This window comes from Diplotaxodon limnothrissa, linkage group LG16 (assembly GCF_057381915.1).
Source record: "Diplotaxodon limnothrissa isolate DT_005_m linkage group LG16, D_limnothrissa_male_GT1.1, whole genome shotgun sequence".
NCBI lineage: Eukaryota > Metazoa > Chordata > Actinopteri > Cichliformes > Cichlidae > Diplotaxodon > Diplotaxodon limnothrissa.
In genome coordinates, this window is record NC_140611.1 from 17,322,187 (window position 1) to 17,335,092 (window position 12,906).

A 12,906-nucleotide genomic window follows, 5' to 3' on the forward strand; every position below is an offset into this window, starting at 1 on the left:
GGAAATTATATCTAATCCGTATTTGATTCACTAGATGGCTCGTAATTTGACCAGTGTATAGGGCCTCGGTTTAAACGAGAAGTAGAGAAAAGATCGGATTAAAAGTAACAACATGTTAAACGTAGGCTAAATAGACGACAAGCACCTATATGGTGTTATAATAATACCCCCTAAAAAGTAAAATGAAAATAAAATAAATGAACAAAAATGTAAATTTCCATTAAACGTGATCTCATCCTATAAATAATTTCACTTATGTTCTTCCAGTCCTTTCAAAAGCTCCCTCTTCCCGCATCGCTGCACACTCGCTAACGGCGCAGGTGGCCGTTTCTTTTATCTTATCACGCCGTGCTCGTCCACATGATGGCGCCTGGTTATCAGCTCAAAACGGAACTGTGGAGAGATTTCACCGAGAGAGAGAGAGAGAGAGAGAGCGTGCGGAGGGAGGGGGGAGAAAACACGGAGGGGAAACCGCATTTGTCAAAGCGCCGCACACACATTCCCCGGTCTCTGTGTGTCTGTTTTCCTCCCCTGCTGCAGCTGCTGCTGCTGCGGGCTGCGTCGGAAACAAGGCCGGAAAAAGCGGTGCGACGATAGGGGAAGAGAGGCTGGTACTCGCAGGGAGACCGCGCCGACCGACTGGGCTCGCTCCAATCTCGTTACGCAAATTACCGGCAGAGCGGCGCGGCAGTGGGTCCGCTAATGGAGCGTGCGTGCCGTTGCCTCCCGCGCCCTGCCTCGCCCTCGCCTCCGCCTCCCGACTGCACATAATGGGTTATAGGCTAGAGGGAGGCATTCACTGGGGAAGCGCTATTACTCACACGCACGGCAGACACACAAAGCGCCGCTCCAGAGCGCGTCGGTGTGTGCGCAGTGCAGCGGGTCTAATTATGAGGAGATAAGTCTGCTTATCGTCAGTCCACTTTAAAAAAAAAAAAAGAAAGACAGAAAGAAAAGAAAAAAGAAAACACAGAACATAAGGAGAATTTAGAGTCTTTGCCTTCTGAAATGAGCCAGCGGACGGAAATGTGACCGCTCTGAGTGCGCGGTGGATCAGCAGGGCGGTCAGAGAAAACTACTGAGGTCAGGAGTTGTTGGGGGGCCCCTCTCCACCCACGCCCCCCCCCCCCCCCCCCCCTCACCCCCAGACTGCAAATTATAACCAGACTCTGTGGGAAAGCCTCAAGTCTCTTTTAATATCCTTTAAAACCCGTTTGTTGGGCTGTGTTAATTAGGTCAGAGTATTGCAATAAAGTTCAATACCTGAAGCCTCAAAATGACCGTACAGTTGAATCAATGTCCCTCTTAAACAGTTTAGAGCAATAACGATCATGGAAAAAAAAGTTAACTGCTACGACTGTGTTCATTTTAGCTTAGTATAACCATGCCGCATCCTATTTTTCCCCTAAATGCGATGGTGTGCACAAGACTCTTTCCCTATGAAGTTGCATCTACCTCACTTTAAGCCTTCTTTTAAGCAGCTTGACTTGACCTAGTTATTGTAGTTTGGCAGAGACTTTTCTCAAAAGCATCGGGACGCTACCAAAGTCGGAAAAGCACAGTGACATATTTAAAACTGAGGACGGCTTTCCTCCAATGAGCTTTAGCAGTCGCATTGTCCTGTGCCGGGGACATACGTCATTGTTTTCATGGGTTTTATGACTGCACTGTTCAGTTTACTCTGCAGACTTTAGAGAGTTCATTGCACAACAAACAGTCATCAGTAAGATGTTTTATTCAATAATTCAAAGATGCAGAAATCTGAAAAGAAAACCAAAAACCAATCTTAACCAAGGTCACTGTGGCAAGGTGTTGATACATTCAGCAATCCCGAAATTCTCCTCCTGACGCTCAAACAGCTTCATTATTTTTAGGCCTTTTAAAAACACAAAAGTCCACAGCTTTGAAATGCGTGTTAACGTAATTCTTTTGGGGTAACTAAATAGTCCAAATGTGCTTAAAATTTACAAATAAGTTACAATATTACATGAAATCCAACAACTGTACAAAAACAGGGAAATCACTCACTGCAGTATTGTTGTAAAGTTTTCAAACCCCTGTCGTGGTATCCCAAGTATCTGAAGTCCTTCTTACCTGAAAACATTATGTCATTAGAAGGTTCCCATTTATTGTCGTAAATGCTAATGTGCTACATTGGACGCTGCTCCTGATTTGTCTCAGTGATGGCTGCCAGCCTTAAGCGGCGCACGAGGTTCAGTATGAAAGACAAGTTGGGTTTTTTTAAATGGCTGATTAAAAATCGTATTAAATCCACAACAGGAATTACTTTGACTGCTTCGACACACACCCACACCCACACCCTACCGTCTGCACCCCACGGTGACGCCTTATTTACTGTCTTATAAAGTAAAATAGGAGGCCTGCCCCATTCCACCTGTCTGTTTGTGATGGGAGCTGTTGTCGCTGTTGTTCTCGCAGCTGTTGTTGTTCTAATTGCTGTTGCTGCTTCGCCTCAAGCTTCCCCGCTTAACTCAGACACCCCTGCCTCACACTTTTCAGCAACATGCAGTTGTGATGACAAGTACTAGAGTTCCCACTCAAGCTGCCTGTTCCTATAGCTCAGCACACCACTCTAACCCTCTCTCCCAACCACCTCCCCCTCCTCCTCTATCTCCTCTCTCTCCCTTACTCTTTGAAGCCTCGGGGATGATGATGACACCCGCCGTAATCGGTGGATGCTCAGCTCCTGACATGACACACAATCGAGAAACTCTCCCGAACTGATCCGGGTTTGGTTGTTGCATTCAGGCGCGGTACGTCCTCTGACAAGTGGAAAGGCCTTTCACGGTAGAATAGAGGAATTCAGTGAGGTGGGGTCCATGACTGACAGGTCTGTTGAGAAAGCAAAGCCAGCTCCAGTTTCACATCTCTCCTCTGCAGTGGTGCACATTTGCTCTGCTGACCTGTTTCTTTTTTTTTTCTTAACTAGATCTGGGATCAGCTAATCTTCAAAGCAGCACTAAGATTAGTTCATTTGTTTTCATGAGGCTTTGCAGTTTTGGAGCGGGAGGGATGTGGGACAGGGACAAGGCTCCAAGCACATTTGCTTTTATCCAGAAAAGGTCCTTTGTTTAAGCATTCACATTTTTACTTCTTCAATATTTTGCCTTCACTCTACAGCACAGTACTGTGCAAAAATCTTGAGACGCCCTCCTTTCTTTATAGTTTCCTTCCAAGGTGCTCGACTTTCTTTTAATTTGTGATAGTGATAGTTCTCCAGGCTTCTCCAGGGTTTGTTAAGCCATTTAACACTGACCTATGAATCATTCAAGCACAAAAATTGCACCTAACTCAAGGAATGAACCAGTGTTGAGGCAACTTAGCAAAGAAATGGCACTTTGTTACTAGTCGCATGTTGTAAAAAGAAATCATTTGCCCCCATGTTTTTAGTTGACTATGAAAAACACAGTTTTACACATCTCGGCATGCTGTGCAGAGTGTCCTTAAAAGATTTTCGAGGAAACTGGAAAACTGAAAGGAAAAAGAAGAAATGTCAGGCTTAAAACACAACAGATAAACAATGATAAGAATGACAATGATCCCAAACACACTGAGAATGCAGTAAAGGGCATAGATGAATAGAAAAACACACAAAGGAACACTGTCAGCCATGGATTGGCCTCCCCGGAACACAGGCCTCAACATTACTGAAGCAGTGTGGATCATTTTAACAGAGAACAGAACAAAAGGATTGTTAAAGAATGTCAGAGATCTCTACCTGAAGACTACTGTGTTGAAGAATAAAGGTGGTCAAACTATTGATTTTCAAGCTTGTCAGAGCTGCACAGACTCTCTTTTGGCCTTGTGTACTGTATTTCCATACATGTTTGCACGGTTCAATAAATCTCTGCGCCTAGTTCTCATTTTCCTAGCAAAATATAAAGAAATGAAGGCTGGCTTGATACTTTTGCATATTGCTGTATTTATTTATATGTTTAGGGCACTGAAACAGATGATAAAACACAGAGTACAGTGAAAGTCAAAAATAAACAAAAGCAGCATTACATTAATGCTTATATGTTACTTTTTGCTCATACTGCATTTCACAGGGAAATATATTTTGTCATGCTAACCTTTGCATTATAATTTAAAAAAGTACAAATTGGTTTTTGCTTAATATGAATAAGTATGAATCAATAATATGTTATAGAGCAATAGAATAATGACACACAACCTTTCTGCTTACATAGTGAGTAGTTTGATTCTTATACTTTAAGTATGTTTCATTGGTATTAGCAATACTTCCTCCACCACTGGGTGTGCGGTGGAAACGATATGACAAGGGACATAACAAAGAGAAGCTGTAGGTAGATTACGAAACACAGAGAGACAGAAACCCAGCAAACAGGTTTTTGTCTTCACATTCTCACAATTCTTGCTGAGTGAGACTTCTTGAATGCTGATGCATTTACAAAGAATCTAGAACAAACTGTGCCCGCATACATCATCTCCAAGACACACAGCATGATTCAGGCCACCCCTTTATCCGTGCTTTAACTTCCGACACATCCTAACATCATTCATATGAGCTTATCCCTGTTTTGATTTAACACATTTTGATTTAATGCCTGTCAACATGGTGGAATTTTATTTTTGCTGACGGTGGTATGTGGAAAACATGTGTGTACAGTTTCACCTTGGCCAGAAGTGTTTACCAAAGCTCAGATTTCAGACTCCCACCGGGTGCACCTAGTGTATCAAGTACTAATGCTGGGCTATTTCTGATGCAGGGGCTGTGTGGGAGTTCCCCTGTTTACCAGCAGCTGAAGGGCAGACGAAAATCAGCTACCCACCACCACTGCTGGAAACCGGCTGGTGCAACAGTTCAGATTTTAAGCGTAATCTCACAAACCTTGACAGCGCTGCACCTGGTTTATGGACTAAATTACCCCGAGAGGAGTTCAGCAGGCCTGTTATATTTCTGTTAGTGTGAGACTGGTACTCAGTAACGAGTAAACCTGTACTCTAATCACATTTTTTGTTACTTTAATTGCATTTTTGTTGCCATAGATGCACAGTATCCATGGTATTTCTGCCTATTATGGGTATTTTGTACACAAAATACACCAAAAAAAGAAATTGCTTTATGAAAAAACAAGTTGACAGTATTATAGACTGTAAGCATACTGTATATGATTAGCATAAGAGGACACCAGGCAACTTCCCTGTGCTATTAAACCAAATAAAACCTGATCCACAAAGAGAAAAAGGAATTAAAATTCAAAGATAATTGAGTGATAGATGTTGCAGGACATTACTGCCCCCTCTTTCTTAAAGCATTAATTGTGTAATGACTGTTTGCACTTGACACACCCCAACGTTGAAACACCCAGCTTTATAAAGTATTTAACACAGGCTACACCCCCTCCACCTGCAACAGTAAACACTTATACTAACGTTTAATACAGATAAAGAACCACTGAATACTTCTATTATACTGCTGCTTATAATTTGCTGATGTCACTGCTGTAGACTTGCTGCCTGTGCTTTTTTACTCCAGATCATGAACCCAGTAACTCTACATTAGTACCAGTTCTACCGGAGTGTCTTTCACATACAGAAAACAGGCACTACGTGGTCGAGCTCTCAAGGATTCCAATAACTACACTATAAATATACATCGTTGAAAGGACTTCTTCCACGTGTTGCTTCTGTGCTCTTTGCACGACTACCGTCTCCTCATTGGTCAAACTCGGACTTGTCCCGCCTCCGGGTCATGATTGGTTTGCCTGGAAACCAAAGTGATGGGCTGATGGCTTGGATAATGAATATTCATAATACCGGTCCGCACGCTACAGCCTCACCCTACGTGCCTCAGCTGTGTGCTTCATCGGAACAGAATGTGGGATGTGGTGATGTAATCTCAGCGACTTTTTTTACCGGAAGACAGCGGTACACTGTAGGTTTACAGGACGGCACGTTGCACAGTAAGTGAAGTTTGGGATGAAATTGTTACGCGTAAATACGCACCGTGAAACATCGCGTGTATTGGGCTTTAATTGACGTCTGAACTCGATTTTGAGCTTTTTCTCGAGCTTTGCATCGGTGTTTGAGGTTTACTGTGGAATGTGTTCTAGTCTACCTGTCAACATAAAGCCACGCCTTTTCTAGAGAAAGCGCCAAACCTCTGTTCTCTGCTCTGTGCCATTTCAGGTCATTTGGGTCCGATTACTCTTGGTAGAACTCGACAAACAAGTTGTGGCACCGCCTTGAAACTACCTGTGTGTATATATCCCAGCGCTTTCGACGCGTTTCAGAACGATCGAGAAGAGCAAGCAACTGAGCGATAAAGCTCAAGAACCGAGCACGACTACCAGAGCAAGTCGCATGATTGCTTGAGGGCAGCCAATCTTCGCTGGAGCATTAACAGAAAAGCAGCCTCTGCGTAAAGCCGATCAGCGCGGTATTACAGCTGGGCACACACAGAAGAGAGGAAAGCGAGACAAGACATTCGGATCATTGCTTTCACGTTTGGAGGAAAAAAACAACTACCGCCAAGATGATGATGATGCAGCTGCAAGAAACCACAACTCAGAAAAACTCCCTCTTCAACGCCATGAACAGCTTCATCGGGGCCGTAAAGAACATGGACCAGACCATCCTGTTACCCAGCCTGCTGCGGGATGTCCCGCTGGATGAGGACAGCCAGATGAGCTCTCTGAAATCAGAGGAGGACGAGGGGGACATGTACAGCTACTACCAGCTGCTTAAATCTATCCGCGGGGAGATCGAGTGGGGAGTCAGGCACGGCACCTCCGACGAGACGCGCAAAGAGAGCATGAAAGTCACTCGCTCTCACTCCTCGATGTCGATGTCCTCCCTCTCTTCAGCCTCATCCGAGGAGGAAGACGAGATTGAAGACGAGAATCTGCAGAGCCAGTTCCAGTACCATCTCACCGGGCTGCAAATGGTGCTGTCCAAGCTCACTGACCAGGCTAACTCTCTCACCAAGCGCTACAAGAAGGAGCTTGGCATCGGAGGTTGGGGCCAGTAGAGCCCACATAAACTCTGACGCACAGACTCTTTTCGTTAACTGAATGACAAAAGTGTCTTCTTTGAATAGGCCTTCATGCTGCTGCTGCTGTTACTACTGATGAAATTCATGGACAAACATTTGAATGGTAGAAAAGAAAGCAGCTATTTTTATCTACAGGCCTAAATGGTGTTGGTCTACTTTGTGGTCTTGACTGTAGATGTGTTGATCTTGGAGAAAGCATTTGCGTGCTCATCACACTTGACTATATTTTTGCACTCCAAAGTGTCACACGCAGAATGCTTTCAGTTCAAGTGATCCACAGATGAAACGTATTTAAGCCTTTTATTTAATGTGTAATTTATTACCTCACTCTGTATGTTTAAGAGCCAGATGTTATTTCAAAGTTGGAGAAGAAGTGGTCTGTTGGATCTTAGACTGTTCTTCTGAACCACCTCACTGACAGGGATACTGACAAAAGACTTAGCGTCCTATCTGCGACACTGATGATGTTAGTGTGTTCAGATGAACTGTATGTATTGACTGTTGTTTTAGTCTAATGTGTCTCATGTAAAGTTCTTTGGAAGGAGGCAGATGCTTATTGTAGCTGCCCATGATCGCCTCATGTCCTAAATGGTCAATGAACTGGAAACGATGGATAATTCTTCTGGATGGAGAATAATGAGGTTTTCCATGAGATACATTAGTTATTGTAATTTTACCCTGTTATGTCCATCTGTCAGTTTAAGCCGATGCTTTTGTATGCACCTTATGCCCCATTTTTGTACTTGGTAATATTTGTCTTTAAAATAAACTTTTATAGAAACTTATTGCACTTGTTGTGTTTTGTTTTTTCTTTTTGTAAAATCACTGCAGTTTTACATTTTAGATAAAAAGTGGGAGATTATTATAGCGTATTATTTTGTTTTGTCTCCCTCCCCTCACTCCCAACCTTTGTGGCAGATGGTCACCCTGCCTTGAGCCTGGTTCTGCTCTCAGTTTCTTCCTGTTAAAAGGGAGTTTTTCCTTCCCACTATCGCCAGGCACTTGCTGATTGTGTGATTGTTGTGCCCAGATAGCAAGGAAACATTGAAACAATGTTGAGTCAATATCAGGCTGTGTCATTGAACCAACGTTGAAGTGTGACGTTGACCTAACGTCACTCTTGCACCCTTTTTTAATGTTGAAACAACGTCAGGTTTTGATGTTGAATCAATGTTGAAACCTGACGTTGATTCAACGTTATATTTTCTAATACTGCTGACATTGAAACAATGTCAGATTCTGATATTGAAACACTGTTGAGCTATGGTGTTGATTTTCCGCCTCTTTCGCACAGTTGCTTTTTATTAAAACAGTTAAATCATGACTGGAAATCTACCTTTCTTTATAGGTATTTTAACCAATACTAAACTACTGCATGTTTCCATCAATACTTCAACCACCTAAACACATTGTACTTATTCCTTAAATTGGACACCCTTTATAAAAAAAAACCCAAATGTCTCACAATGTATCATGTCAATATTAATATCCTAAAATAAGAAAGCATTGCATGTGATGTAACAGAGAAAAAACATAAACAAAAAAGGTCAATAGGCATGTTTCGTTTGCTAAATACTTTATTAAAAGACAGTTTCCTATTTACGTTTACATGATTCACAGAAGTTTGTAATTTTTTGCATGATGTGCGTCCTGCACCACCCAAACGATCTGGGGCGTATCGGAGCCATTTCTGCACTGCTTGTGCAAAGACAAACTCGGACATAGAGTTTGCCCCTAACTGCTGCGTCAGGCTCCAATCAAGGCAAAGCGTCTCACCTATAGACACATTTTAAGAGATGGAATTAGCGTGTCTCATGTCTTAAATGTGTATGCAAGTGCTTGTGTGTTTAATCAACAGGCCGTTGTTATGTATTTAAATCACATCTGACAGCTATTACACTTTATAGTTACAAAGTGTACATAACCTTTATATACTTACCATTGCCTTATTTGCCTCTTGTGATTGAAGAGCTGGCTCTGCATTGTTTAGCTCCTCAATGTTGTGCAAGGGCAAATCCAGAGGCAGTACCCCAGCATCTACCGATTCATTGCAGCCGGTATTGCGGATGGCTCTGACCTCCTCACGGAGTTCGTTAACAGCTCTCGTCAGGTCTGACAGAAAAAGATGATTTTTTTTAAAGTATTTAAGAATACAGACAACTTGTCAAAAGTTTCCTTGTGTCACACACAGATATGTACAAAGACACTAGACAGTATTTTATTACCTGGTATTTTCACTCGAGGGGCCTGGGGAAACCATTTTTTTGTGGGCTGCTCATCCTCTGAGTCACTATATGTGTACAGGGGATTTGGTCTAAAGAAAAAAAGTTGAAAACGGTCATAAGTAATTACAAATGTGCTTTTGGAATATTTTTTCCTAAAGTTACAGTTTGATTTATAACAACACACACAGGAAACGGAGATGTGCAAGAAGGTACAGTATACAAGGAATTTTTGAAGTGCACAAGTGTATACGGCTTTGCATTTATAAAAAGTTTACAAGCTTCCACTTTTTGGACTATATTATGTGGTGATATTGCAGTATGCAAGCACCACAGATATGTATAAAAGACAAGATCATAAATTCTTAGCAATCAAAGATATGTTTGTGAAATAAAAAAAGTTTTACTTGTGCTTTCTTTTATGACTGGTCTGAGTTTCAGCTTCGGACTGAAGGTCAGACGTATCACAGTGTTCACTTAGATATTTCTGAAGACTGCGTTCTGCTTCGTGAAATGTGTCTGGAAGTACAAACACAATGTATGGCCAGACATAAATTAGGACACGAAAAACTTGTTATTGTTACATTTATACAACACCAATCCAGATGATACCCACCATGGCTTATTAGAAGTCGGACTGGTGCATAGGTGAGCCATGTTGCACCAGGATGAACTCTCCTCTTTACTGCGTCGTGGATCCTGAATGTGTCTCACGGAGGATATGGAGGCCATGACAATTTCTCCCCATTTATCCATGATCTAGGGACTATTTCTGTACCACCAGTGCTAAACTGCACAATGCACCAGTCTTTCATTTTTATCTTTTTTTTTAATTTGGAGTCCTTTTTTGCCCTGTCTAGGATAAACAGGAAACAGATAATTACAATATATTTCATAGTCACTACAAAACTTGATCTATTGATTGAACTAAATAATAAATAATAGCTTAAAATGTATATAGGCAACAATTACAAGCAAACCCGTATATGTAAGCATTTAAACACTGAAGATAATAAAATTAACAGTATTTTGTCTAAGTCTGCCATTGTAGGAATTCATGGCACCGAGACAAAAACTTGGCGCACAGTGTGGCGTCAAAATAGGCGCACACCTTTGACGCTGCGTTTTCTCCGTCTTCCTCGTCCACACGTAAATGCTAAACGCAGTTTACGTGTGGACAAAAGGTGCAAACGCAAGTTAGGTGAGCGTGCAGCGTAAAGTTAGGTGAGCGTGCAACGTAAAGTTTGAATTGAGTGCGAATCGAAGCGGGTGCTCACCAATCATTAAAAGTAACAAAGTCATTGAACACATTTATACAGTTACCTTTACGTTTATCAATCATATATCACAGATTTACAATTTTTTGTAGTACTATGCTAAAAAGCAACTACAGAGCGAAAGTCTGGGTCAAGCGCCGAGGTGACGGCAAGAACAAAGGAACCCTCGAAGCGTTAAAGCTAGCTTTGTAAGGGAATATAACGGAAAAGTATGAAACGAAAATGTTTTCTTTGTTGATAGACTTTGTTTGCAGTGCAATTTATTTGTTGCCGGATTGTAAGAAGAAAGTAGACACAATTTCGGGCTCCCACATTTTATCCGAAACTTTACATTAACAAGTTTTTTTTTTTTTTTTTACTGTTATTCAAATGCGACCGTGGAAATAACGAATAGAACAAAAGTCATTCATTCTTACCTTATACTAATCGTGGTGCAGGCCAGTGCAGTGCATGAACTGATGCCTTCTCCGGTCAATTCCGCTGAGAGTAAATCTAATGTCCCGCTCTACTGTACAAGACAATGGTTACCTGGAGGGATGTACCACTGAGAGGGGTGCTGCGGAATAGTCCAAGTGGTAGCAGCTTTAATTTCCCGCTCAACCATAAATCGATGGTTTTTCAACGTGATTGTTGTCACCTTGTCAACTATAAATAGATCAACAATCAACGATGACGGAACAACAGTGAATCAATGTTATTTCAATGTCAGTGTAAGGTTTCATCAGTATTTCAATGTTGTTTCAACATTGGTTTTGTGTTGACATTTCAATCCTGACGATTCTGATGGTTCAGATGGAAAATCAACATCTGTTCAATGTCTCCTTGCTATCTGGGTGGTTTCTCTATATTATTGTAGAGTCTTTACCTTACAATCTAAAGTTCCTTGAGTTGACTTTTGTGAACAGATACTATACAAATTGAATAACTATTGAGTAAAGACGGCAAAAAATGGAGTTATTTCTTGATTTTTACTTGGGATTTGCTTTAAAGCTAAACACCTAACACAACTGATCTTTCCTCTTTTGATCACAATGAAAGCCTGTAGGCTATTCTTAAACATTCAGAGTGTTGGTAATGTTAAGAGTTGCCACAAATTATGCATTATAAACTTGAACCATCTTTTTAAAATAATATGCAACATGAACATGTATCCAGAGATGGAAAGAGCCAGGTTATACATTACAAAAGAGAGAGAACGGAAACATCCAGACTTCCTGGTTGCATTCAGCTTCAATCCTTGACTTTTAAAAACGACTGGTTATCTCACAGTGATGATGGTTGTGTAAAGTCATTGTTCTGAGCTCTTATCAGCTGGTGACAGATAAAGTATGAGTTTTGTTAGAGTTATTTTATCATAACACCCAAATATTTTGTTGCTCAACTGCACTTTTGTTTTGTTTCTTTTTCTTTTTTGATCATTTGTGTTGTTGTTGGGGGAAAAAAAATAGGTTATGACGCTGTAGCATTGTCTGCATTTTCTAAAGACAATCTCTGGGGAAAGGTGGATCTCAAAACCAGCAAGGGAATTAGTTGATCTTTTTGTATTTGCAGTCAATAGAGTGCCAACATATGCAGCCTGACCCAACAATACTGCAGTTTTGTCCGTGCTATGATAACCTCTCAGGTTAAAAACCAAAAGATTCACAGAAAGGCATTCTGACCTTCAGATTTACCACAATTGCATTCAGCCATTTGGAATTTAAAAACATGTTATAGAGTAGAAGTAGAAGGAATGCTACCTGCCAGTTAAGTTTCGAGTGACAACACCTTAACCCAACTGGGCTCTGTGTGATAAAAGGCTGATAATATTACATGTATTTGAATGCGTCGAAAAAGACTTGTTACTTCCTTTTCTTAAAATCTCATTGTTTCCTCTGGATATTTCCAACTGACTAAGTGTATGACACAGAAAGAAAATATGTAAAATATTTGAAATTACATTGTTCAATCAGCATTTTCCTGCAGTCTGGGAATACCTGTGGCAGTTTAGGTGTGCTCTGTAACTACTTTCATCAAACTAACATTTTACAGTATGTAAGCATTTTGGAATGCATGAAAAGGAGTGCCAAGTCTGTTGTGAATATACACATGTGTTACACATGTGTTACACACTAATGTAACACCCAGAAAACATCCAGAAAACAGATTTCCTTCACTGAGGTAGTGACAACCTCAAAGACCAGCAGGTACAGCTGGAGTTCCAGTGTAACAATAGGGCAACAAAGATGCACACACCCACTTTCCACTTTGATTCTCTGTTTCATTCACACTTGTGTAGAACTGCAGAAAACAAAAAGCCACAATCATCAGCAAATAAGGCAATTTGAAAGGAAAGGTGACATTTGAGGAATGAAGCGCACTTAATACA

The 12,906-nt window shown here is 41.2% G+C and overlaps 1 protein-coding gene across 1 annotated transcript; it reads left to right on the forward strand.

Annotated features, from left to right (window-relative positions):
- Positions 1-5,830: 5,830 nt before the first annotated feature.
- LOC146615960 (mid1-interacting protein 1-B-like) lies at positions 5,831-7,783 on the forward strand. Its single transcript, XM_085374094.1, has 2 exons — positions 5,831-5,948; positions 6,175-7,783. The coding sequence occupies exon 2, from the start codon at positions 6,521-6,523 to the stop codon at positions 7,013-7,015; it is 495 nt and encodes a 164-aa protein (XP_085230220.1). The 5' UTR covers positions 5,831-5,948; positions 6,175-6,520; the 3' UTR covers positions 7,016-7,783.
- Positions 7,784-12,906: the final 5,123 nt, after the last annotated feature.

Coding starts and splice junctions, on each gene's coding strand:
- LOC146615960 (XM_085374094.1), top strand. CDS start 6,521: ATGATGATGATGCAGCTGCAAGAAACCACAACTCAGAAAAACTCCCTC.